Here is a 27,459-nt window from a genome sequence, read left to right on the forward strand (position 1 = left end):
TTTCTCGGAAGTCAACTACGGAACTTAATTAATGACCCGTCGGTCGGCAGCTTGTCCCCTGGGAGGCCAGTGTGTTCGAAGGGGGTTGAGTTATTTTTGCGGATTTGACGAAAATTTGACGTTTGAGTTTCTCAGTTCTTCTCATGACTTCATGACCTCTGTCAGCTCAGCCCAAGTGTTTTCAAGTTAGCAATAAGGACCAGACAGACTTGTCTTATTTCACAGGATTGTCTGATGGTATTGATGGTAAGTAGTAACTATATTTAAGTAGCCTAGGTGTCGTAAGAACCGTTATTAGCCGAAATGTGTGGGGGGGAGGAGGTATTTATCGACTGGCTGGTCATTTTTACCGACTGTTTTATGCAGACCAAAACGACTATTATTGAGAAAAAACGACTGTTTTGTCAAAAATTTGGCTGATTTTAAGAAAAACAACTATTTTCAAGAAGAAATTGACTCTTTCTACGAAAAATCTACTGTTTCCAAGTAAAAACTTGACTGTTTTCACGAAAAATAGCGGCGCTGCGCGTTGATTCGGTCACTTTTTATCGACTGGCCGACAATATTCGGGGGGGGGGTTGCGCCCCGCCTCCCACCTAGTCGTTATGGCCCTGGATGTAATCAGGTCAGAAAGAGTTTATTGAGCCAAAAAGTAATGGCCTATCCTAGGGGGTGGGCGGCTTCTATGATCTGTTTTCTGTTTACCAAAATGCGTGTTTTAACTAGTTGCCAGTTCGTTACTTCATCATTTCAAAATTCGAATTCATCATGTGGTATTAACGAGAGGTGTAGCTCTTACCGAAAGTTTTGAAAGCCTGATTCTCACTAGAAGAGGCTAGAATACGCTCACTTTTCCATTAAAAAAGCTGGCAATCGAACACTCCATGGTAAGGAAATGTATGTAAGGAGCGATCCGGCTCAATAATAACTGAAACTCTAGGAAACAGAACTTTGGTGGTACCAATAGATACGTCAAAAGAATCAGATTTTTATACTGACTTTATATAAATAAATTTCATCAAGTTTAGTCTTACCCATCAACAGAGGCGCCATTTGGACCAAATCTTGGGGTGGGCATAAACTCCATCTTGCCCCCCCCCCCCCGACTCACTTCCTGCCGCGTTAATCATCTAAGAAATGGGCATTTGACAGAACTCGAGAATTTTATTATGTATCTTACCTACTTTCAAAGTTTACAATAATTAATAGCAAATAGCGTAATTACCCGAAGGGTCATCAAGTAATTACGCTCTTTGGTTAATAGGCGTGCAGTAATTTCAAATCAATTGGACAGAATGGATTATTTTGGACATGATGGATTATTATGGCCGGCAAAGGGCTCTTTGTGGTGGAAGCCTGGGCCCTCCTGGAAAATCTGGGGTGGGCATTTTCCCACCCCTGACCCCCACCCCCAAATGGTGCCTCTACCCATCAAAAGTTAAAGTCCGAGAATGTTTGCAATATTTTCGACAAAAGCGGGAAATAACCCCTATGCCTCATAGGCTCTTAATGAAAATCACGCCATCAGATACAGCGTATCAAAAAACCCTACTGTAGAGGTTTCAAGCTGCTATCTGCAAAAATGTTGAATCTTGTATTTTTTGCGAGAAGAAAGATCACGAATGCATGTTTATTTGTTTTTTTTCTTTCCAGGGGTGACTGTATCGACCCAGTGGTTCTAGAATTTTGCGAGGGGGCTCATTCTAACGGAAACTAAAAGTTCTAGTGCCCTTTTTAAGTGACAAAAATGCTGGAGGGCAACTAGGCCCACTCCCACGTTCATTTTGTCTCAAAGTCACCTGAACATAATTTTGAGATAAAAATCAGATAAATACATCTTTGAGGATGACTTAATTCCTCACAGCCCCAGGGGAAGGGCTGCAAGTTGTGAACTTTGCCCATTGTTTGCATATAGTATTGGTTATTGGGAAGTATACAGACGTTACCAGGGGAGATTTTTCTGGTGGGGGAGGGTCACGTTGAGAAGGTTACGTGGGGGGATCTTTCCTTGGAGTAATTTTTATCGAAAAAAGAAATTTTCCACGAAGGGGTGCCGGAATTTCCAGCATTATTTAAAAAAAAGATCAGAAATTATATAATAAAAAAATAAGTTTATTCAACTGAAAGTAAGGAGTAACATTAAAACTTAAAACGAACTGAAATTGTTATGCATATTAGGGCACCTACATCTTAAACTGTGGTTCAAAACTTTAGTTCATAAATTTAAATCTATATAGACTGCACAATTTTTACCTAAGAAGCTTGGAAAAACTGGAAAATTCTTAATTTCAACCATGATAAAACTGTGTAAGTTTAAAAATAAACAGAAACTAATCTAAACAAATATTTTCTGGAAATTAATATTTCATAGAAAAGTGAAGAGCTATATTAAAATCTAAAAAGGCAGAATTCGAGCCATATAATGATTTAAACTAAAACAAATAGAAAAATTATATGAATGAATAAATTGAACCCAAAACAAAAAGATTTTAAATGAATAATGAATTCAAAAAATGAATACAAATTGCAACAAAGTGAAACCCTTTGAAAGCTAGAATGCTGCTTGTACAATACTGAAAACAGTTTAGGACATTTTAAAAGGTTTGAACAGTAAATCCGTTTAAAAACGATTGGCATTAATATATCCTTTCTTTTGATTGTAGTTTTTTCAAATGCACAAAAATTAGTTGGTAAATCATTTATTGATTTTCTAATTCATATTTTGCTTGAACAAACTAAACAGATTGCTTGAAATATTAATAATTTCGTTTTAAAGCTCTTTTTTAAGCTTCAGTTTCCAAAGATTTTAAACAAAGATTAAAAGCGGTGCAGCAATTCACCTCGTTTTACCCTGGGTTTAGTCTGCATACTCTGAGATTCAGTAGCAGCCTCCAGTATCATCTTTTTATATTATTCAGAATCGCACAAGAGAAATTAAAATTTCCTTATTTTTCTTATTTCCTTCACAATGTCGTTTGATCCAGGTTTCTATCTTAATAATTTCTAACCTTAAAAAAAAAAATGAAAAAAAATTGTCAAACTCAAACCTGGATAAAATCGGATAGATTTTCTCATTACACCATAGGAAGATAACATTAGCTACTGAAATCTAGTACAAGCGAGGGAAACTTAGCGAAAACTCAGACCACTACTAGGGGTGTTAATTTAGAAAATTGTAGTGGGAGAAGGCAAAAGTGATCTTTTTACAATCTATGGAGGTTGGGCAGTTTCGTTGTTTTATCGATTTTTCTCTACGAAAATACCAAAAAAACAGTGGTTCTTAAAAAAAAAATCTATAAAAGAAGGAATTCCTATACACCTTTCCTGCGCAAACGTTTGTCTTTATTTTTAATTTTTACTCGAAGATTTATGTTTTGTTATTTATAGGTTGTCACACACAGTCAGGAGCATTTGCCAAGTATTTGGGACAAGACAAATGAGGAGAAAACAGATCAGTTGTTATTTCCATGGCTTTGGACCTGGCTTGTACGAACCGATTCCAAGGCTTTGGACCTGGGTTGTAGGAATCATTTCCATGGCTTTAGACCTGATTTGTAAGAACCGATTCCATAACTTTGGACCTGGCTTATAGGATTCATTTCCGTGGCTTTGGACCTGGCTTGTAGGAACCATTTCCATTGCTTGAGACCTGACTTGTAGGAATCATTTCATGGCTTTGGACCTAACTTGTAGGAACCATTTCCATTGCTTTGGACCTGGTTTGTAGGAACCATTTCCATTGCTTTGGACCTGACTTGTAGTAACCATTTTCATGGCTTTGCACCTGGCTTGTAGGAGCCATTTTCATGGCTTTCAGGAACCAACAGCCCTCATTGAAATTCTGTTTTAAGTAGCTGTACATAGTATTCATATTTATAACAAAAATTTCCATGGGAGATAACAAAAAAAAAAAAACGACGAAAGAAAAGTCTGATTTTTAACTTTTAAGCAGAGGCGTAGTAGAGCCATAGAGCCATAGAGGCATAGGCATGGTAGAAGAATATTGCCAAGTGTCGAAAACCATACTGTGATAAAGATGGGCCCAGGATTGCAAAAAGTCTTTATTTGAACTTTAGGTCTCAGGGACTTCGTGCTGTCCGCTTCTAAAAAGGCTTAAGTAAGCGCTTCGTGTAGACTCGAGATCATGTAATAGGCCCTGTCCTGCACTGGTTCGGGGCCATTGCTTTTCCTAAAGCCATAATAATTTCAAATATTAACATAATATGAAGATTGCAGCCTGTTTACAAAAAAGCTATTTTTTTTATCTAGGGGGGCATGCCCCCCCCTTCTATATCACCGCAGTAAAGAGAAGAATGTTTAATTTGACAAGTCCTCCCTCACCGCTACGTTTTTAGTGTTTATGTGTTTGTATTTTTGCTGTTAAAGCTCATTTGCGCTATCGTAGTTTTTTACTTCGATGTAGTTTTTACTTCAACAGATTATCGAAGATTGTCCTTTTTGGCCAATCGTCTGGGGCTAAACGGATAGCGAGACGTTCGCTGTTGGAGTGGGAGGATATCATAAAGATTTAAGGGAAATGGGAACTTCTCGGGAGGGTGTAAAGAGGGAGGATTTAAATAGATTAGAATGGGGAGGAGCGTGAGTAGCTTTGCTGACCTCAGGTGGCTTGGTGCTGCAGTGAGTTCTTAGTAGTAGTAGTAGTTGTTGTAGTTTTTCACTCAGTATTTTGGTACGTTTTAGGAATATTATGTTTCAAAAGAATAGCTTGTTGAATTTTGTAGAAACCTATGACATAACGAGAAAATGTAGGGATCACCATATGATATAACGAGAAGACGTAGACAATGAATAAAAACGTGGTAGATCACAACCAGTGAAAAAGGAGGAAAAGTAAAGTAATAGTAAAAGTCAAACAACAGTGGAAAGCCAAATGAAAGTAAAACCGGATGTTGAATGGCTCACCAGACGTATTCAGTTGCCTTTTCTCCAGCTTTTTTTAAAGGTTTTTCTTTTTGTATTGTTCTGTTATTAACAGTGTTCGGACTCGCCTATAAATTCCAATAAATTCCTATATTTTAATGGACTCCTATAAAATGCCTATATTTTGGCTAAAATCCTATTATTCCTATATTTTCGGCTGAAGAGTACTAAGAACATTGCTCATGATTTGCAATTTTCTGTCTTTTTGGTGAAGATTGCTAATTAATTACAACTGTTGAGCTTTTTGAACTTAACTAATGATTTGTGTTGGGCTTAGTAAGCTGCTTCTGCCTGGGCTATGCTGTTGTGTTGACTTAGCAGCCTATGTTTTGTTTTTTGTCATGTTGGGCCTGTCCAAAATAAGCAAAGATCAGTATATAGGCTAGCAGTCTCTGCTTAATGAGACTGGAGTTCTTGCGACTTATGTGTTTCCTGGCTGAACGCTGGCTGGCTGATGTGAATACGGCTCAGTTATTCAAATGGGCTATTCTAAGATAGTTGCTAATCGAGAGAAGCATAATAAACGTGCACTGGGTAGGCTATATGCTACATTCTGTGATCAATCTGTCATTTATCTATCTGGTCTTTATCCCCTTTTAAAGAAAAATGATGCTAATCAGATTCGGTCTTTTATTTCAGATATTGTAAATTTTTACTTTATCTCCCCCCTTGGTATAGCAATGGTAAGATAATTTGTAAGTTTGATGTCCCTGATATAAGTGCAAAGTTGGCCCTCCTGCATGGAAGATTGGCGGAATAAGCTTTTTATCGTTTATCGCCTCATCATCCTTTGGTCCGTCTGTTCGGTTAATCTCATTGTAGCATAGTTTTTTTTTTACGGCATTTGGTATTAACCAAGTGACATATAGCAATTGCAAATTCTGTCGGTCTGTCTGTCTGTCGGTCCTGGTTTTGCTACTTTAGGCACTTCCAGGTAAGCTAGGACGATAAAATTCTGCAGGCGTACCAGGAACTGGACCAGATTAAATTAGAAATAGTCGTTTTCCCGATTTGACCATCTGGGGGGGAGTGGGGGGCCTTTCAATTCAGAAAAAATAGAAAAATAAAGTATTTTTAACTTACGAACGGTTGATCAGATCTTAATGAAATTTGATGTTTGGAAGGATATCGTGTCTCAGAGCTATTATTTTAAATCTCGACCGGATCTGGTGACATTGGGAGAGTTTGAAGGGGGAAACCTAAAATCTTGGAAAACACTTAGAGTGGAGGGATTGGGCTGAAACTTGGTGGGAAAAATAAGCACAAGTCCTAGATACATGATTGACATAACCAGAACGGATCCGCTCTCTTTGGGGTAGTTGGGAGGAGAGGGGGTTGATTCGGAAAAATAAAAAAATAAGGTATTTTTAACTTACGAAGGGGTGATCGGATCTCAATGAAATTTGATATTTAGAAGGATATCGTGTCTCAAAGCTCTTAATTTAAATCTCGACCGGATCTGGTGACATTGGGGGGAGTTTGGGGTGACCTAAAATCATGAAAAACGCTTAGATTGTAGGGATTGGGCTGAAACTTGGTGGGAAAAATAAGCACAAGTCCTAGATACATGATTGACATAACCAGAACGGATCCGCTCTCTTTGGGGTAGTTTGAGGGGAGGGGGTGATCATGAAAAATTAGAAAAAATGAGGTATTTTTAACTTACGAACGGGTGATCGGATCTCAATGAAATTTGATATTTAGAAGGATATCGTGTCTCAAAGCTCTTATTTTAAATCCCTACTGGACCTGGTGACATTGGGGGAATTTGTGGGGATCTAAAATCATGGAAAACGTTTAGATTGGAGGGATCGGGATGAAACTTGGTAATATATGTGACCAGGCATCCCACGCCATCTACCACAGATCTGATCCCGAGGACTTCCGAATCCTATATTTGGCCTATATTTGGGCCCGGGAAATCCTATAAAAATAGGACAGAGCCTATAATTTGAAACGAACCGACCTGTCCGAACCCTGTGTTAACTTTCCCCTATAGTTTTTTATTCTTTTTCTTGGTCTTATGATGGTTATGCGAGATCCCAGCTGGATTAATTGCAGTTTCTTTTTTTCACTAGCTATGATTAGCACCATTTTTCTTCCTTGTTCTACATTTTCTCTGGTGTCATTCTTAGCCAATGTGGTCTTATTAACTGTTTAGAACTTTATAGTTTCTTTTCCATCTTTCTTTAGTATTATTTTCTGGTAAGTTTGCTAATAAATTTGCTTTGTTCCCTTAAATAGTTCTTATACAAAATTTGCTTTTCCGATTACTTTTAATCATCTCGTAAGAATTGTTCTTTATGAACCTACAGTATTTTTGTGGCATTTGGCTCAAAGGAATTCAGTATACTTTCCGAAATTAATAAAAAAAAAAGAATTTCATAAAAAGAATAAAAGAATACTCATTAAAAACAATCTTTGTCTATGTAGGTCTTAAGCAGTTTTGCTAGGCAAAATTTATCTGCTCCTTTAGTGCAAATTTGTGCTGTTATACTTTAATTCTGGCTTGGGTTTAGGTTTTAATCACACTGGATTTTAGCCAGCGCTAGTTTGAGCCGATCAGGATTTTTCATAGACGTTTCAGCCCATCAGAAATCTAATTGGCTCAAATTAGCACTAGCTAAATCTCGGCAAAATCTCTTCGAGAATAGACTTAGGTACTATCTAGTGCTACCTAGTTATATTTTTTAGTTTTCGTGATATTTGCAAGTCAGAGCACGCGCACTCAATAATCCAGCCTTAGAGGGTTGAATTATGATCTTTTATTTGCTGGTTTTCCCCCCTTTTTATGGCACTTGGTATTAACCAAGTGACATATAGCAATCGCAAATTCTGTCAGTCTTTCGGTCCCGGTTTTGCTACTTTAGGCACTTCCAGGTAAGCTAGGACGATGAAATTTGGCAGGCGTATCAGGGACCGGACCAAATTAAATTACAAATAGTTTTTTTTCCCGATTTGACCATGTGGGGGGGAGTGGGGGGCCCGTTAATTCGGAAAAAGTAGAAAAATAGAAGTATGTTTAACTTACGAACGGGTGATCGGATCTCAATGAAATTTGATATTTAGAAGGATATCGCGTCTCAAAGCTCTTATTTTAAATTCCGAACAGATCTGTTGACATTGGGGGGGAGTTGGGAGGGGAAACTTAAAACTTGGAAGACACTTAGAGTGGAGGGATCGGGATGAAACTTGGTGGGAAAAATAAGCACAAGTCCTAGATACATGATTGACATAAAAGGAACGGATTCAATTTTGAAAATTGAGGTATTTGTAACTTACGAAAGGGTGACATAACCGGAACGGATCCGCTCTCTTTGGGATAGTTGGGGGGGGGGGTAATTCTAAAAAATTAAAAAAATGAGGTATTTTTAACTTAAGAACGGGTGATCGGATCTCAATGAAATTTGACATTTAGAAGGATATCGTGTCTCAAAGCTCTTAATTTAAATCTCGAACAGATCTGGTGACATTGGGGGGGGATTGGGAGGGGGAAACCTAAAACTTGGAAAACACTTAGAGTGGAGGGACTGGGATGAAACTTAGTGGGAAAAATAAGCACAAGTCCTAGACACATGATTGACATAACCGGAATGGATCCGCTCTCTTTGGGGTAGTTGGGGGGTGGGTTAATTCTGAAAATTAGAAAAAATGAGGTATTTTTAACTTACGAACGGGTGATCGGATCTCAAAGAAATTTTATATTTAGAAGGATATCGTGTCTCAGAGCTCTTATTTTAAATCCTAAACAGATCTGGTGACACTGGGGGGGGGCTGGGAGGGGGAAACCTAAAACTCGGAAAACACCTAGAGTGAAGGGATCAGGATGAAACTTGGTGGGAAAAATATGCACAAGTCCTAGATAAATGATTGACATAACCGTAACGGATCCGCTCTCTTGGGGTAGTTGGAGGGGGGGGGGTTAGTTCTGAAGAATTAGAAAAAATGAAGTATTTTTAACTTGCGAACGGGTTATCGGATCTCAATGAAATTTGATATTTAGAAGGATATTGTGTCTTAGAGCTCTTATTTTAAATCCCGACCTGATCTGGTGACATGGGGTGAGGAGTTGGAAGGGAGAAACCTAAAACTTGGAAAACACTTAGAGTGGAGGGATCGGGATGAAACTTGGTGGGAAAAATAAGCACAAGTCCTAGATACATGATTGACATAAACGGAACGGATTCAATTTTGAAAATTGAGGTATTTGTAACTTACAAAAGGGTGACTTGATATTTAGAAGGGTCTTGCGCTTTAAAGCTCTAATTTTAACTTCGACCAGATCCTGTTACTCTGGGGGGAGTTGGAGGGGGAAACCGGAATTCTTGGAAAACGTGAAAATTGGGGTATTTTTATTTTACGAATATGCGATCGGATCTTAATGAAATTTTATATTTAGAAGGAATTCATGTCTCAGAGCTCTTATTTAAAATCCCGTCCAGATCTTTTGACATTAGCGGGAGTTGGAGGGGGAAATCTTGGAAAACACTTGGAATGGAGGAATCGGGATTAAGCTTGGTGGATAGAATAAGTAAATGTCCTTGATACGTTATTGACGGAATCGTACTGGATTCGCTCTCTTTGGTTGAGCTGGAGGGGGGGAGGTGTTCAGTGATTTTGCGAGTTTGGTGCTTCTGTACGCGTTAGGACGATGAAAATCGGTAGGCGTGTCTGGGAGCTGCACAAAATGACTTAATAAAGTCATTTTCCCAGATTCGACCATCTGAGGAGCTAAAGGGAGAGGAAAAATTAGAAAAAATTAGGTATTTATAACATACGAGCGGGTGATCGGATCTTAATAAATTTCGATATTTAGAAGGACATTGTGACTCAGAGCTCTTATTTTAAATCCTGACCGGTATTAAGCCTCTTATTTTCCTTTTAAATCAATCTATTGATTCATAAAATTTTGCTAGAGCTCATACCATATGATCTCTTGGCTCTTAGCTCTTCTTGCCTCGTCACAAGTGCCATATGAGCTCTTAGCTCTTGTTTTAAAGAGAAGCTTGATCACACCCCGGGATCTTTTTAAGAGTCGGGAAAATTTATTCGATTTTGATCCTTCGAATGAGCTCCGACGTTAACGGTTCCTTACTCTCATTTATCGGATCATCGTTATAATAAAGCAACGTGTGTTGATACCTTGAAAGCTGAACGTATGAAAATAAGACTTGTCAAATCCTAGTTTGTAACTGACAAGCTTTAAACATAGCCGAATTGATACGATTTTATTCCTTCACACGGCCATAACATGCCAATTTCGAGTTACGGAACTTTCTCATAGTTTCCTGTTTTTTTAAAATATTTTTTTTTATTTTGTATAACTAATAAGTAAAGTGAAAAGTGGATGAACCCTTGAAAATTTCGTAGTAAAGGGGGTAAGTAAATGTACAGCAAGGTCAGTCTCCAGACACAAGCCTATGGTTTTGCAGACATACAATGTAACAAGATAAGCCTCCAGAGAGAAGATCTCCAACGTCATATATATTAAACTAGCAATAATTGTATACATGTAAAAACGCATATTTATTTTTTTTCTCGAAAGTTGGCACTTTCATTCTTTCAAAAATTCATATACTACCATTCTCGGTGTGAAAAAACAATCTGGATAGGTCGTGACTTGGTCGTTTGAAAGTCTTCAGGATCAGCAGGAGGAGTTTCGAAGCGCAAATTTTTTGCTGGCACACCAGTTGATTCTGCCAGAAAGATATTCTTGCATTGATAGCTGTTAGATTATTCTAAGATCCTTAATTACTTCGCATTAAATTTGAAAAAAAAACAATTATAATTTGCATGCCAGGGGGCAGATCTTTGCCCAGTGATTATTGTTTGTTTAATAAGATTGTTCGTAATAAGCGAATTCTTCGATTTTTGGGGTAAAAAAAACGATCAAATTAAATCATGACTTTGAGGAAGTTCGTTTAGGACCTTCATTAATTTTGGAAAAAAAATCGCATGAATGGTGTTACAAGTACTGAGATGTCTAATACAAAAAGATGTCTCTAAATGAGAAATCTGAGATAATTGGTTACAAGTACACCAATGGATTTATATCCCAATTATAAGACATCCCAATGGATGTCTTATACCCCAATTGATGTCTTACACCCCCAATGGTATTGAGATTGGGTAAAGAGATAAAAAAAACTGCCCCTTTTCACCGAGTGAAGCTTGATTCCCTCGTACTAATCTACAGCAATAATTGTTCTAATAGATTACTACGAATAACCAGACTGTCCTCACCGAAATTCAGTGGAACGTAACTTAAGCCTTTTAGGTTCAAGAGAAATAGTTAAATAAAATATGTTTACAGATAGTTTATTTAGTGCTTTTTTGTAAATGTTTTTCCTTGTTGAAGTTGCTTTTTGTTTCCTTCTTTTTTAATCTCTTGTATGCTCCATTTTGACACCATTGTGTGTTTTGGGTTAATAAAGTTTAATTCATTAATTCATATACATGACAGGTTTGCTTGATGCGTTCTTTTTTAAAGCATTTGATAGTCGGCAGTTCCAATTGGAGTGCTTACTAGAAGAAGACAAAGATAAGTTACTCGAGTCTGAAAGCCTTGAAATGGAAAATAATGGTACACTGAGCCTGAAACAACTTTTAGAAACTGCTAATATTGAAAAGAAAGAGAGTGAAGGGTCAATGGAGCAACACATATTAAAATCCACACAGCTACAGCAAGATATCGATTCTCTTCTATGCGAAAAATCAAACTTTGAGGCTAAATTGAAACTGCTTGAGACAGAAGAAATTGAGAAGCAAAAAAAGATTGAAGCTTTATTAAAGGAGCTTGAAGTGGAGCGAGACCATGTATCAAAGCCCCAGTTTGAGAAGAATGACACACTGGGAATAAAGAAAAGCTTAGAAACAATGTCCATAGAGAAGCAAACATTGGAAAAATTGATTGAAGACCAGGATCTAGTTGTTTCAAGTCTAAAAAAAGATATTGACCTACTGCAATGCCAAAAGGAGCAATTAGAAAAAGAAAAAGGGGCGCTCCAGTGTGATCAGAAAGAGACTCAGGAGAGAGTTGACCTACTGCAATGCCAAAAGGAGCAATTAGAAAAAGAAAAGGGGGTGCTCCAGTGTGAGCAGAAGGCAACTCAGAAGAGAGTTGACCTACTGCAATGCCAAAAGGAGCAATTAGAAAAAGAAAAGGGGGCGCTCCAGTGTGACCAGAAAGAGACTCAGAAGAGAGTTGACCTACTGCAATGCCAAAAGGAGCAATTAGAAAAAGAAAAGGGGGTGCTCCAGTGTGAGCAGAAAGAGACTCAGAAGAGAGTTGACCTACTGCAATGCCAAAAGGAGCAATTAGAAAAAGAAAAGGGGGCGCTCCAGTGTGAGCAGCAAGAGACTCAGCAGATAGTTGACCTACTACAATGCCAAAAGGAGCAATTAGAAAAAGAAAAGGGGGCGCTCCAGTGTGAGCACCAAGAGACTCAAAAGAGAGTTGAGCTTCTTCTTGATCTTGAAATTGAAAGGACTGATTCGGGTGTTAATCGTCAGAAATTAGAAGAATTGCGATTAGAGATGGATGAAATGAAAGACGATCTTGCTGACAAGGGAATGCCGGCAAATGGAGAATCTCACCGGGGCACAGATGGTGAAGATAAATTAGAGGCAGTTACTGCTGAGCGGGATAGTTTGTTCACGCAACTATCTGAAATGATGCACAAACTTCAGGTAAGATTTTTCTTAGTTATTGATTCTTAATCCGAGCTATTTGCAGTCCTGAGGATACAGTTGGTGTGCTAGTTGGGTCATACAAAGAATGGTTGGTACTAGCCAACATTTGATCTATATTTGGGTGTGATTTGGGAGTTTGTTCTCCCCTCCCTTGGCCTCAAGTGATTATCGCGACCCGTTGGCTCTTCAATTATTGGAGGAGTTTTCTGTTGGGTTTTTAATTTATTTTAATATTTAAAAAAAAACATTCAATAAACTTAAATCGACGAAAAATTGTTTTTAAGTTAGGTTTTAATTGATTGGAAGTTAATACCCCTCCTTTTTCATCGAATCCTGCTCTTCCTTTTATTTAAATTTTCTAGTAAAGGTACAAATTTTGTAGTCCAGGCACTACTGGTTGAATATTGCAATGTCTCAACGACGTCACATTGCTCATGTAACAGATAAGCAAGTAGTAACCAAACTATATTTAGACATTACAAGTCTTTTTTTTTCTTAACAATGCAAGACGTCAAACTTTGAGATGGTTAGAAGTTTGAAAAAAGGGAAAATTTCATTCCTGAGGTAGGCAGGGACAGATCTAGAGCAAAATCTTGGGGGGAGGGGGGCAATGTGACAAGGGCGCCAATGAGCAAAATTTTGGAGGCCCAGTGTGACAAAGGTGCCAATAATTGACCATATTGACAGATCCCTTCTTAAAAAAAGAGTAAAAAAAGACAAAAAACAGGGAAAGAAAACACCAGAAACAATGTGGAGGGGTGGGGAGGCAGCCCCCCCCCAGTTACCCTGGAATCCGCCAGCGGAGGTAGGCATGTATGCTTAAATTTGTTTTGGGATGTAGTATGGGAGTGAGCTGAATTCGATAAAAGAAAAATAGCTGAAATGTTTTTAAACAGGTGAGTAAACTAGGGAGTGGTCAAGGGGGTTGATCTACCCTTGACTCTTCCCCTAAGATTTGAATAATTACTTTTTTGACATTTTCATTGAATATGCATTTTTTGGTATTTTCATTGGAAAAAAATACCCCCCCCCATGGACTCCGAAACATATATTTAACTCTCGTCCTTTCATTTTCATGAATTGACACCCGGTTTAGTAAAACATAAATTATTGTGAGAATAGTGAAAATCTGGAGATTTTTACGTGGACGGGGTGGAGCTGGCACAGAGCCCCTTTTGCTACAAGCCTGTCCCTTTCTATTTGGGACCAAGATTAATTGACGTCTTTCTCAGTCAATTTAGACGACCAAAAATTTGGGCCACATACCTCAGGCTTAAAAAAGTAATATAGAGACATGAATTAGATGAAAGATATTGAACTATAATTTTTGAGGGAACTGATTGTTTTGTTTGCATTGTTTCACTAAATATGAAAAAAGCTTCATGTATGCAGAATCAAAGCCCCGTAACTTATCTCCTTCAGGTTATCTAATTCATCGAACGTTAATTTTACTTTTAGCTGAACTTCTTTTCAAATAGTTATAAGATCGTAGCACTAATCACTAATTATATGAACGAAGAAAGTTTACAGAAAAAAAGAACTATCAACTGATATTCTTTACACGTGTTTTCATGTTTCGTTTTGTTCCCAATTTACATCTATAGTTCTTAATGCCTATTCCTTCCAAAGTTAAAACAAAAACCTTTATATCCTATTCAAACTTTGTAACTCTGAGGAAACTTACTGACTAAAATTCTTCCAAGTAACGACTTTCTCTTGACGTCAACTCAAGATTGACGTCACCCGTTTCTAAGTGTCAAGAATCCCCTATACAGTTTAAAACAAAACTTCTTCCTGATTTCATTTTAAAAGAGAAAATGCGTCTCTAAGTGAGAGTAGTTGCTGTCTAGTCGCTTATGCCAATTACGAGAGATGTCCCTTTTATGCTTACATATTAATTTTTTTTTTCTTTGATAGCTTTTGAAGTTCATAAACACGCGTATTACAAAGTAACATTATGTATTCTCTACCATTTATCATATATAATTCATATAAAAAACTAATGAGCTTACATCATTTAGAACGGGTGAAGTTTCCACATATGCACGGACCAATGATGTAATTAAAGAAATTGGTGGGGAGGGTGGGCACTGCTGTGGGGATTTTGACTTCGAAGGCAATCTTCCTTTTCTTTCTTTTAAGGAGTCAGTTCTCACGACCTCTTTGACCATCCCGACTGTCAGACATTTCTGGAATCGGCAAAACTGACACCCTATTTCGTCTCCTTTTATCTACAGGACAGTTTTTCTCCGCTAAGCACACATATTTTGCTCCTTTTTGAACAGTTCTCTAAATAAAAATTTGAAAACTTAAAATATTTGATCAAGAAATTACTAGCTACAGACTCATACTAAATAAAAGTTGACTCTCCAACAGTGGCGTCAATTTACAAAAATGTAGGGGAGAAGGGTGAAATCTGTTTTTAAATCCTAGAGGAGGGCAATTTTTTATCATTTTTTCAATGGAAACACCAAAAAAAGATTTTATGACAGACATTCCCCGAAAAAGATATTTTAAAAATATAAAGGGGCCAAAATATTAGACCCCTTCTCCCTAATTACCGCCCCTGCTTCCAAGTAAACTCCGTCACAATAAATAGAAGGCATTTCCACTCACTAAGAAATCAGTCAGGAGGACCCCTAAGATTTGTTAAGGGCAATTCATATACAAAGTAGACCTATTCGCTATGGGTTGTTTCACGTCACGCTAGCGATTAGCTCTGTTTGTCAGGGTTTGGGATTCGACGTCGCGTCATTTGTGAAGGGTTTCAGGCTCTTATCAAAATTCCCAAAGTCTGTTCTTATGATTAAAAATTCTATTTTTCTAAATACATTTCTAAATTGTCTCAACTTGAGAAATTTCTTCACGACATTTGAAATTTTGATTAGATTGGGTCGTAACTACGCTCTTTACTTTGAATATATGATAATTTTACTTTTAGCTTTCAAGGCCAATTATTACAATTTATTTCCTCTCGAAAGCTAACATATTTATTCTTTTCAGTGAAAAACTAGTCAGTCAATCACAAGTCTATCAATTTTCGCATGTATACTGGAGCGTCCGTACTTTCTGCGGTTAAGCGAGAAGACAATACACCATTAGGCTTGAATAGAGCAATAAAAAATATCACTCTTACGAAGATTACGCTCTTTACTTCCGGAAGAAACTTTTTTTAAATTTAATTACTGCTCAAGAAATATATGGTATTTTCTTTGAAAAGCTGAAAATTATTACCCTTGTAATTTAACTAATTTACCAAAATTCAATGCCTAAATTTAAAATTAAATGCCTAACTTTAAAATTTAACTCAGTAACTAATTATCTATATATATATATATATATATATATATATATATATATATATATATATATATATATATATAAATAAGTTGTCTGTGTGTCGAGTGATGTTTTATCCGAATATGACGTCTGAATTATTTCATCACATACCAATTCAAAAACGAATGTATTCAAGCCGAAGTAGCTCAGTTATATAACTACCTGTGTTGGCGCAGTGGGTTTGACCTTAGCGTGGTAATACGGGACCCAGAGATCGAACCATGCTGCAGGAATGCACTACAGGGCCGACTCAGAGACCTTAATAGTCAAGAAGCGTCGTTAATCCGATACAAATACAAATACAGTAGCTCAGTTGGTAAAGCGTTATGTTCCAGGTTCTAGGTCCGAGAGGTTCCAGGTTCGAACCTTGGCCTTAGCATTAATACAAAAGAAGAAAAAAACTAAAAAAGATAAAAACTACAAAAAAAAAACTAAAAAGAGAATACTAAAAAAACTAAAAAAGCTAAAAAACTAAAAAAAAATAAAAAAAGGTAAAAAACTAAAAACTAAAAAAAACAAAAAAACTAAAAAAAGGTGAAAACTACAAAAAAACTAAAAAGAAAAAACTAAAAACTAATAAAAAACTAAAAAAACTAAAAATTGAAAAAGAAAAAAAACTAAAAAAAGGAAAAAACTTGACAAATAAAGGAGGAAAAGAAAACTAAAAAAATAAAAATGAAAAAAATAAAAAAGGTAAATGTATTCAAGCCCAAGTAGCTGAGTTGGTAAAGCGTTATGTTCCAGGTTCTAGGTCCGAGAGGTTCCAGGTTCGAACCTTGGCTTTAGCATTAATACAAAAGAAGAAAAAAACTAAAAAGAAAAAAAAAACTAAAAAACAGGTAAAAACTACTAAAAAAACTAAAAAAAGCTAAGAAACTAAAAAAAAAAACTAAAAAAAGGTAAAAAACTAAAAAAGAAAAAAGAAAAAAAACTAAAAAATGGTAAAAACAGCAAAAAACTAAAAAGAAAAAAAACAACTAAAAACTAATAAAAAAACCAAAAACTGAAAAAGAAAAAAACTAAAAAAAGGTAAAAAACTGAAAAATAAAGGAGAAAAAGAAAACTAAAAAAAATAAAAATAAAAAAAATAAAAAAAGTAAAAACTACAAAAAAACTAAAAAGAAAAAAAAATAAAAAGCTAAAAAATAGGTAAAAACCAAAAAAAAACTAAAAAGAAAAAAAGGAAAAAAAACAAAAAAAATTATTTCATCATTTACCAATTCAAAAACGAATTTATATACAGACCAGGACACAGGGAATGTAAATGACGACCGGGACACTCAAAGAGAAATTACAGACTGGGACACCGGGACACAAATGGCGACTGGGACGTGTGTGTCAACTGACGTCATGTTTGTGTGTCGACTAACGTCATGTTTGTCGACTATAAATGACGACTGGGACACAGGGACACAACTACAACGGGGATGCCGGGGGGCACGGGGGGATATATAAATGACGATGGGGACACAGGGAATGTTTGATTAGCAATCACCATCAACAAAGCTCAAGGGCAATCATTAGAATAATGAGGGGTAGATCTGGATACGGATTGTTTTTCTCATGGACAATTATATGTTGCTTGTTCAAGAGTCGGGAAACCTGACAATCTATTTATATGTACAGACAATGGGACAGCGAAGAATGTTGTATATTGGCAAGTTTTACGTAGTTAAGAACAAGCATCGGCACTGTTTCTGTTTTTGAGAAAAACAGAAACAGAAAAAAACAGTTAGAAGAAAAAAACAGAACAGAAACAGAAACAGGTCAAACAAAAACAGGTAGCCTGTTTCTGTAATCTATTCTGTTTTTCGAAAAAACAGAAAACAGCTGTTTTTATAAAAAAAACAGCTGTTTCTCCTGTTTTTTCCTTACTTCTTCTATTTCTAATAGGAAAGAAAACATCTTCTTGTTAAATCCTTGTAGTCACATACAAAAGATGAGCAACTTCGTGTAATTCAACACACTAGCGTATTTTTAGGGTGGGGGGGGCGAAATTTGTCATAAAATGTGTCCAATCGGGTGATACCAACGCTATATTCCTTTCAAGCTTAAATGTCATTTATAATTGACAATTTACCCTAGTTGCTCTTAGACCGTTGCTTTAGCGGTAAACCATTGCTCAAAGCATATACCAACACTATATTCACCGCTTAAAGCACGTATGCTTTCAAGCCGAGGCTACTTAGACCGCTGCTTGCTAATATATACCAGACAGACACAGAGTCATCCCATCTAGCTTATGTCCACCGCTTAAGTTAGAGGCTATTTAAACCATCGCTATAGCGGTAACCCATTGCTCTAAGCAAATACCAACGCTCTATGGTTAGACCATTGCTCAAGTGGTAATAACCCTCCGCTACACACATACCAAGGTGTCTAGGTTCACCGCTTAAAGTACGGATGCCTTCAAGCCGTGGCTTGTTGGACCGCTGTTCTAGCGGTAACCCATTGCTCTAAGTAAATATCAACGCTATATTCCTCTTTTATATGGGATTTCATTGAGCCCATGTTTGCCGCTTAAAGCACGAATCCTTAAAGCCGTCAATGGTTAGTCCGTTGCTCAAGCGGTAATAGCCATCCGCTACACATATACCAACAGTAGAGACATTGTCATATGGGGTTCCCATCTAGCCCATGTCCACTGTATAGCGTTCAAGCTTCTCTCTCTTTCTCTATCTCTCTCTTTCGCTCAGATTTACCCCGCCGTGAATTAGCATGAGAGGTTGACTCTAGTTGAGCATTGTGGAATGACATGCATGAGAGGAAAATTTTCAAGTAGTCAACCCGTAGTCAACGGGTTGACTCTATTTCGGCATTGTCAAGGGACATGCATGCACGGAGAGGTGTAGCATAAATGGGAGACAGTCACAACGGCAATCAAAGGGGTAAAATTAACCTTGACTGGGTTGCCCACTTAATTGGACAATCTGTCTTAGCTTTTTTCTAAAATTAGCCATGACTTTGACTTTTCCCACAACTATTCCCTTTTTGTTTAAATTCAAAAATCAACGGTATCATGGTATCATGCCCGCTAGATGTGCGTTTCGGTACGGTAGGTACGGGTAGGTATCATGCGTTTCGGTATCATGCCCGCTAGATAGCGCGGCATTTGAAAAAAAAACAGAAAACAGATAAAAAAAACAGAAACGGAAAAAAACAGATGAAAAAAAACAGAACAGAAACAGAAACAGGTAAAACAAAAACAAGTAGCCTGTTTCTGTTTCTGTTTTTACAAAAAACAGAACAGAAAACAGAAACAGGCAAGAAAAAACAGAAACAGAAAACAGAAACAGTGCCGATGCATAGTTAAGAACATATATATATATATATATATATATATATATATATATATATATATATATATATATATATATATATATATATATATATATATATATATATATATATATATATATATATATATATATATATATATATATATATATATATGTATATATATATATCTATATTCACAGGTGGGACACAGGGACACAACTACAATGGCGCGTAACTAATATGGCGCGTAACGACTTACGCGCGCAGGAGGGCTCGGGGGGCCCTCCCGCCTTTAAGCCCTACCTTAAGTGCGTTCAGATCTTGAACAATGATACTTGACTCTAGTTTACTCGATTAGGTTGTTTTAAATATACACATAATTATACATAATATAATTATATTATTTTATAATTATATATTTATATAATAATTATATAATAAAATATTATAATTATAATTATGTATAATTATGATCATAATTATACATAAATATAAATTTTGAAGAAATATCTTTGTTTAATTTAGGTTAATAAACTAAAGAAGCTAATATGATTCTTTGTTAAAAATCGGGCATTAAATATCAGTTGCACTTCCAACCTCCCTTAAACGAAAAATATTTGCAAATTTGTCACATAACTAAAGAGTGCGAGGGGTATGTTATCACCGGCATCATCAAGAGTTTGTAGACAAAAAATGCAATCATTTCCATGGAAATAAAGATTACTAATTGACGTTTTTTCATTAGGTAGTTTTTATTAAAAGGCATCTTTTATTATTTTCCCTTACTAAGCGCAACAACCTTGGGGTTGCCTGCTAGCTTTGCCGTGATAGAAAAAAAGGAGACGCATCACTGCTACCACAAAGAAGGAGAAGCAGTTCTCCTTGTTTTTTGAAGGTGACAGGCTCAAAACCTGAAGTCAAGGGTTTCCCACTATGATGATTCCCACAGTACATTTTTCATTTCTATCCGCCATAATTTTTGAGGAATTTCAAGCTATTTTTATAAGTTCCCGAATATTTGTTCCCGCAATAAAATTTTATAATTAAGATAAATCTATATAATATTTATCATTCTTGAATCAGCATTATACGTATAACTGATCTAGGCTGTTTACCAATAGAGAGTTAGATTGCAGCTACTGCTGCAACCATGAGAAGCCAAAAAGAAGTGCATACACTGGAGAAAAACCTTCTTCACATTATATTTTTGATAAGTATTAGTACCGCTTCAAGTAAAAAAAAAAAACAATGAAAAAATAAATATGAAAAAGTTTTTTTCAGCTGGAAGTAAGGAGCAGCATTAAAACTTAAAACAAACAGAAATTATTACCCATATGAGGGGCTCACCTCCTCCTAATACCTCGCTCTTTACGCTAAAGTATTTTTAGTAATGTCAATTATTTATTCTACGGCTTTTGTGATTCAGGGCTCATTCTTAATGAATTGGGCCAAAATTTAAGATTTAGTGTAAAGAGAGAGGTACTGACGAGGGGGCGAACCCTCTCATATGTGTAATATGAGACTCTTCTTTACATTCTTTTTTACATATAACTGTTATATAAGAGTTATATAAGAGTTATATGTAAACATCTTCTTTACATATAACTCTTCTTTAACATTCTTTTTCTTAACTCTACATTTTAAAACAGTAAAAAACTCTAGCGTAAAGAGCGGGGCGTTGAGGAGGAAAAGCCCCTTTCAAATAGGGAGTAATTTTTGTTCGTTTTAAGTTTTAATGTTGCTCCTTACTTTCATTTAAAAAACTTGTTTTTTTTTGTTTAATTTCTGGACGTTTTTGAATTAATGCATGGTTTGATCTTGGCTCTCCGCAAAAAAATATTAAAACGAAATTTGCATATAAATTTTTTGGGGCTAAATGGCTTTTTCATAGTTTTAATCGGAAGATTTTGACAAAAAAGGAGCGAGGGAGGGGGCCTAGCTGCCCTCCAATTTTTTGATTACTTAAAAAGGCAGCTATAACATAATTTTTTACGAACATTTTCATAAGTAAAAAATATAGGTAACTTACGAATTAAACGACTTAGCGAACTTCTATATTCGTATGTTTTTATTGCGTATATGAGGGGGCTCACCCCTCGTCGATACCTCGCTCTTTATATTAAAGCTTAAATGTTGTCCCAATTCCTTAAGAATGACCCCTGAATCACAAAGGCCGTAGAATAAATAGCTGAAATTACTAAAAATACTTTAGCGTAAAGAGCGAGGTATTACGAGGAGGTAAACCCCTCATATGCGTAATAATTTCTGTTCGTTTTAAGTTTTAATGCTACTTCTCACTTTCAGTAGAAAAAACTTTTCATATTCATTTTTTCATTGTCTTTTAAACAATGCAAGATAATCCTGCGCCCCCTCCATTGAAAGTCTCTTCCCCCATGAGAAGTTCCTCCATGGAAAGTTCCTCCCCGGTAACCCTCCCCCTTAAATATCCCCTCCAAACCAAAAAAATCCCCCTGAAAACGTCTGTACACTTCCCAGTAACCATTACTATATGTAAACACAGGTCAAAGTTTGTAACGTGCAGCCCCTCCCACTGGGACTGCGGGAGAGTAAGTTGTCCCCAAAGACATAGTTATTAGGTTTATTGACTACGGTGAATTAAACGGCTATCTCAGTATTTTTGATCCGGTGACTTTGGGGGAACAATGAGCGTGGGAGGGGGCCTAGGTACCCTCCAATTTTTTGGTCACTTATAAAGGGCACTAGAACTTTTAATTTCCATTAGAATGAGCCCGTTCGCGACATTCTAGGACCACTGAGTCGATACGATCACCCCTGGGGAAAAAAACAACAAAAAAAAACAAATAAACACGCATCCGTGATTTGTCTTCTGGCAAAAAATGCAAAATTCCACATTTTTGTAGATAGGGGCTTGAAATTTCTACAATAAGGCTCTCTGATACGCTGAATCTGATGGTGTGATTTTCGTTAAGATCGTATGACTTTTAGGGGATGTTTCCCCCTATTTTCTAAAATTGGCAAATTTTCTCAGGCTCGTAACTTTTGATAGGTAGGACTAATCTTGATAAAAAACTTGTATATTTGAAATCAGCATTGAAATTCCATTCTTTTGATGTAACTATTGGTATCGAAATTCTATTTTTTAGAGTTTCGGTTACTATTGGTCACTCCTTACTACAGTTCGTTAGCACGAACTGTTTGAACATAACTCTTGTCATATTAAATTAGTTTAAAATTGTTTATTAGTTCATATTTCCTGGTGATTTCAGGTTCCGTCACCGCAACTTGCACAATTTGTTACACCAAATGGAGTGCAAACTTTTCAAATTGCAACTGTTGCAAGTATTCCAGCACCAGCAACAAACCCAAGCCAACAAACAGAGATTGCTCATCAACCCCCCTCCCCATCTGAAAGCAGTCAGGTAGGTTGCTTTAGTAGTATTCTTTTGTTTTTCGTTAGCCTCAACCAATTTTTGAGCTAACGGCAGTTTTTTTTGGGGAAGGGGGGGGGGGTATTTTTCACATGACTTATTAAATTTAAATAGAAGAGATAAACTAGAAAATCACATTTATTATATTTGAGAAGGATTTCAATGGCATAGGGTTTTCAATGAAGATGCTTAAAAAGTTATTTTCCAAAATCAAGGATTGAGGGAGGGTAATATTTTTGTTTATACAATATTTTCATTGAAAATTAAAAAAAAACACTTTTGCAAATATAAGGGGAGAGGGGTAATCACCACGATTAGATTTTGTATTAACTTGCCTTTTCGTCGTCAATTCAGAAAGATTTTCTTCTCTTTTATTTTACGTTTTTAAAGTTTGTCTTTTTTATTCACCGTGCATTTTTTTCTACTTAGGGTGGCTGAACTTCTGGGCCGTAACATTTGTATTTGTTTTCTTTTTTCAATGGCTGTGAACTACCTCGCTTTTTCTTTATCGAGAAACTTCTAATCATTTAAAACATTAAGTAAGATTAGAACACTAAAACACTAAGAACACTAAGAGGAAATAGCCAACTAATTGAACCCATTGTTAACTGACGGTATAGATTATCAACTCACGATCCTGATTGCCAGTGGAACAGCATTTTCATGATAGTAAATGTGAATAAAAGTGCCAAGGATGAGATATAAGGAACAATGGAACCATATTTGGTACATTTGTGAAGAAAAATATAAAAAGTCTGAAGATTTTATCATGACCCATGCTCAAGGCTGTCACCAGTGGAGGGGGCTAAAGGTTTTAGCCCCTCCCTCCTCTGAACTTCTGTCCGATTCGTAAAAACGTTACAAAAATGCGAATAAACAAATGATGTGTTTTTAAAGTTTTTTGTGCCCCCCCCCCTATGAACAATAATGCTGGTTACGCCCTTGCCTATGGTCAATTTTTTTCAGTTTTGCTGTTGGTTTTGGAATCTCAGTCGATAATCTTGTTATCAAACAAGATTCTCTTTTTGATTATCCTAGTAACAATTTGAACTATGGGTTCGTCAAGGAAAACCGGTTATGACAGTCGAAATTGCACAAAATATATAATTTCTTAAAATCTGGATTTTCAACCGAGATTCCAAATTGTCGCAAAAAAAAGCCTGTAGTAGTCGAAATACCAAGAAATCTATGAGTTTCTTCACTGTTAAGATGTTTACATCTCCTGAGGTTTTTATTTCCTTTATCTCCTTTGTCAATCATGTATGTAGGGGAGCTCGTAGCGATTTTTTAATTCCTCCCATATTTTTTTTTTTTAGTTTTCATATAGTTTGCACAGTTTTTGCTGTCTTGAAGAATTTATATGCCCCCACGAACACACAAAAAAAAGAATTTTGTAAAAATTCTTTATTATCAAAGGCATTGATATAAGTACATCACAGTTCTTCACATTTAATGACACTAACAGAACACTATCACCAACATAAATTGTGCCCCTCACTTTCAAACGGGAAAATAGGCCAACATTCATTTTTCTGCGACAAGCTTGAAAGCTTACCGTATTTGGTCTTAATAAAAAACAAAAAAACACTTCGATTTTTATTTTAATCTTTTTCCTTGATTATTTGATTTCCTTGAACTGATACTACATGCAAGAATCACTGTGTTGTTTTAGAATCACTGTTTAAAAAAAGAATCACTGTTAAAAAAAAAGTTGATTTTATTTTTCTATGTTCATATTTCTGTTATATGTGAGATTAATCAATATCCTACGCCTAAGCGTGCTTGATTATAATCGACTGAATGACACAGAAAGAGAAACTTATTGAATTGCCCTTATTTTATGCCTATCTACCTTAGTTCTGTCCTAGGTTGGATGATAGACTAATATCAACGATTGAAATTTATCACATTTTTGCAACTCTGAAAAAGTTAAGCCAGTTTTAGTCTGTCTTGGCCTTACTCTAATTAGCTATGGCTCTCAAGTCTTTCTTTACTTACACCAAGTTGATAATTCAAAAATCAGAATCCAATGATTTTGATGTCTTTCAGTTCATTTCTTTTCTTTTTTCTTAATCCACTTTCTACTTTATATATTTTGGAAGTGGGTAAAGATAAACTTGGTTTATTTTACCATATTTAGTCGAAAGTAAATTTCAGTGTAAATACTTATTTTTCTTTTCTAGGCGAGACTTTTCAAAACCCTACGCCTAACCTTAATTGACTGCGTTCAATCAATGACAAAGAAAGAGAAACCTCGTAAAATTGAATCCTTAGAAAAGTTCAGGACTGGAGATCATGCTGCTCAAAAGATGCTTGATAGACAACTTCACTGGAGAAGGAGAAGCTCTAGTGAAAACAGTAACCCTGGTAGAAGTGATTCTGAATGTAGCGATAGTTCAAGCAGTTTCAGTTCAGAAAACTACGTCCCTATCGGGTATGGCTCTTAAGAAAATTTTGTAGGATTTTGTATCTTTGCAGTTCGAGGTTCCTCATTATAATCGGAATAAATTACAGAATATCACACAATTTTTATGGCACTTGGTACTAACCAAGTGACATATAGCGATCGCAAATTCTGTCGGTCTGTCGGTTTGTCCCGGTTTTGCCACTTTTGGCACTTCCAGGTAAGCTAGGACGATGAAATTTGGCAGGCGTATCAGGGACCGGACCAGATTAAATTAGAAATGGTCGTTTTCCCGATTTGACCATTTGGGTGGGAATGGGGGGCCGGTTAATTCGGAAAAAATAGAAAAAAGGAAGTATTTTTAACTTAGGAACGGGTGATGGGATCTTAATGAAATTTGATGTTTGCAAGGATATCGTGTCTCAGTGATCTTATTTTAAATTCCGACCAAATCCGGTGACATTGGGAGGGAATTAGAGGGGGGAACCTAAAATCTTGGAAAACGCTTATAGTGGAGGGATCGGGATGAAACTTGATGGGAAAAATAAGCAGAAGTCCTAGATGCGTGATTGGCATAACCGAAACGGATTTGCTCTGTTTAGGGGAGTTGGGGAGTAATTTTTCCCCAAAGTCGCCAAGATCAAAGCATGCATTAATTCAAAAACGTCCATAAATTAGATAAAAAAAAACAAGTTTTTTTAACTAAAAGTAAGGAGCTACATTAAAACTTAAAATGAATAGAAATTACTCCGTATATGAAAAGGGCTTTTCCCCCTCAACGCCCCGCTCTTTACGCTAAATTTTTCACTATTTTAAAAAGTAGATTTAAGAGAAAAAGTCATACTTTAGCGCAAAGAGCGGGGCGTTGAGGAGGAAAATACGGAGTAATTTCTGTTCGTTTTAAGTTTTAATTATTTATTTAATAATATTTCAAACTCAAAACGACGACAATTACTGGTAAAGAATAAATGAAACCCAAAACGAACAGAAATTAAATAATCATAGGAAACAAACATACAACAGGTACTAATATAAATAAATCTTAAACCAAACCAACCTTAAATTAATTACGCAAATCAAGCTTGAAACAAGCAAAAATCCCGACAAACGAGTTTTGGTACTTCCTCCTTTCCTAACTGTAAAAGTCTAAAGCTTACTGTGTCATTGGTGCTTTACTGGAAACGAATTATATTACAGTTAGTTTCTTCTATACTTATTACAATATTAAAATTAAAAATTACATTGAAACAAAATCTTTAACTGATGAGGTTTCAGTAATTTTCATCATTTAGGATCATACATACAGATTAATTTTATTAGTTCTTTCCAAAACTGGTCAATAGACATATAGTTTGTAGCAAAGCGCCAATGACACAGTAGGCTTTAGACCAGTGATTCCCAAAGTGGCCCAGGTGGACCCCAAGGGGTGCACGGAAAGCTTGAAGGGGATCTACGTTGGTATGACAAAAAAATGGGGGTTCACAATTAGTAAAAGGGGGTCCACGATTTTTATCTGGTTTCGATAGTGAATGACTAAAATGTTGGCTTGACTTCTCCTATTAATACAGGCAGATATTATTTTAAGAAGCTCAGCGACTTTTACTTTTAAAACTTGCCTATTTTTTATTCACTACAATTCACTTAAAGACTTACAAAGCACCGCCGCTGCCCTCACCACCCTCCCCAACGCTTCTTTAATCTTGCAAAGGGACGAAATAAGACTGGTGGTGAATGTGCTTGGGATCTTGCATGAACCTCTTTGATTCTTCAGCTTCCTCACGGTTCTTTGTTTATTTCATTGCAATAATTAATTTTATTAATTTCATTGCTCCTTCTCTGTTCCAATAGTCGTATTATGTTAAGTAGGACCGCCATAAGTTTACTTAGACAAAGTTTTCATTAATAAACATGGCTGAATCCAAGAAGAAATGTCGACAGTGCAGTATTGATTATTTAAAATGTGGTTTTTTTTTTTACCATCAAAAGCAGACAAGCGGTTGGCCATTTACCTTTTGTGCCACAAAGTTTTGCGAATTGACTCTATGAAACCATTAAAGCTTGAGGATGGTATAAGATGGTGTCATCCTGATAAAATAGACAAAGATTGTGAATATTTTCAAAACTTGAAGGAAAAAAAATGAAAAGAGACCCACTGTGCACAGTATGTATCCTTTGACGTCTGAAGGAAACGATGATGGCTTGCGAGCATCTTACAGTATCTCATTACTTATATAGTGAAATTTAGAAAACCGCACACCAATGGAGAATAGTTAGTTTTACCCGCTATTGAAGATGTTTTAAAAAATGTTCTGCACAAATCTTCTTTCAGCATACTCAAAAGAATTCCTATGAGTAACAAAACTGTACAGAGTATTGATGAAATGAGCTCTGATA

At 36.2% G+C, this 27,459-nt stretch overlaps 2 protein-coding genes across 3 annotated transcripts in view; both read left to right on the forward strand.

Moving 5' to 3' along the window:
* Positions 1-27,459, forward strand: part of LOC136034951 (N66 matrix protein-like) — an 83,234-nt gene that overhangs the window by 29,305 nt on the left and 26,470 nt on the right. The gene's annotated exons all lie outside the window — the stretch shown is intronic.
* Positions 90-25,302, forward strand: LOC136034950 (reticulocyte-binding protein homolog 2a-like). 2 transcript variants are annotated; one of them, XM_065716493.1, is made up of 5 exons: positions 90-246; positions 3,388-3,554; positions 11,432-12,630; positions 22,500-22,652; positions 24,845-25,302. In XM_065716493.1, exons 2-5 carry the CDS (start codon positions 3,437-3,439, stop codon positions 25,106-25,108), a joined length of 1,734 nt encoding a protein of 577 aa, XP_065572565.1. In that variant the 5' UTR covers positions 90-246; positions 3,388-3,436; the 3' UTR covers positions 25,109-25,302. The 2 variants fall into 2 exon arrangements, with proteins under 2 accessions (XP_065572565.1, XP_065572566.1); XM_065716494.1 differs by lacking the exon at positions 90-246 and having other exon boundaries at positions 3,363-3,554.

Source organism: Artemia franciscana, chromosome 13 (assembly GCF_032884065.1).
Source record: "Artemia franciscana chromosome 13, ASM3288406v1, whole genome shotgun sequence".
In the NCBI taxonomy this organism is placed as follows: domain Eukaryota; kingdom Metazoa; phylum Arthropoda; class Branchiopoda; order Anostraca; family Artemiidae; genus Artemia; species Artemia franciscana.

Coding starts and splice junctions, on each gene's coding strand:
- LOC136034950 (XM_065716493.1), top strand. CDS start 3,437: ATGAGGAGAAAACAGATCAGTTGTTATTTCCATGGCTTTGGACCTGGC. Junction 3,555..11,431: donor CATGGCTTTAGACCTGATTT/GTAAGAACCGAT, acceptor TCTTTTTTAAAG/CATTTGATAGTCGGCAGTTC. Junction 12,631..22,499: donor AAATGATGCACAAACTTCAG/GTAAGATTTTTC, acceptor TGGTGATTTCAG/GTTCCGTCACCGCAACTTGC.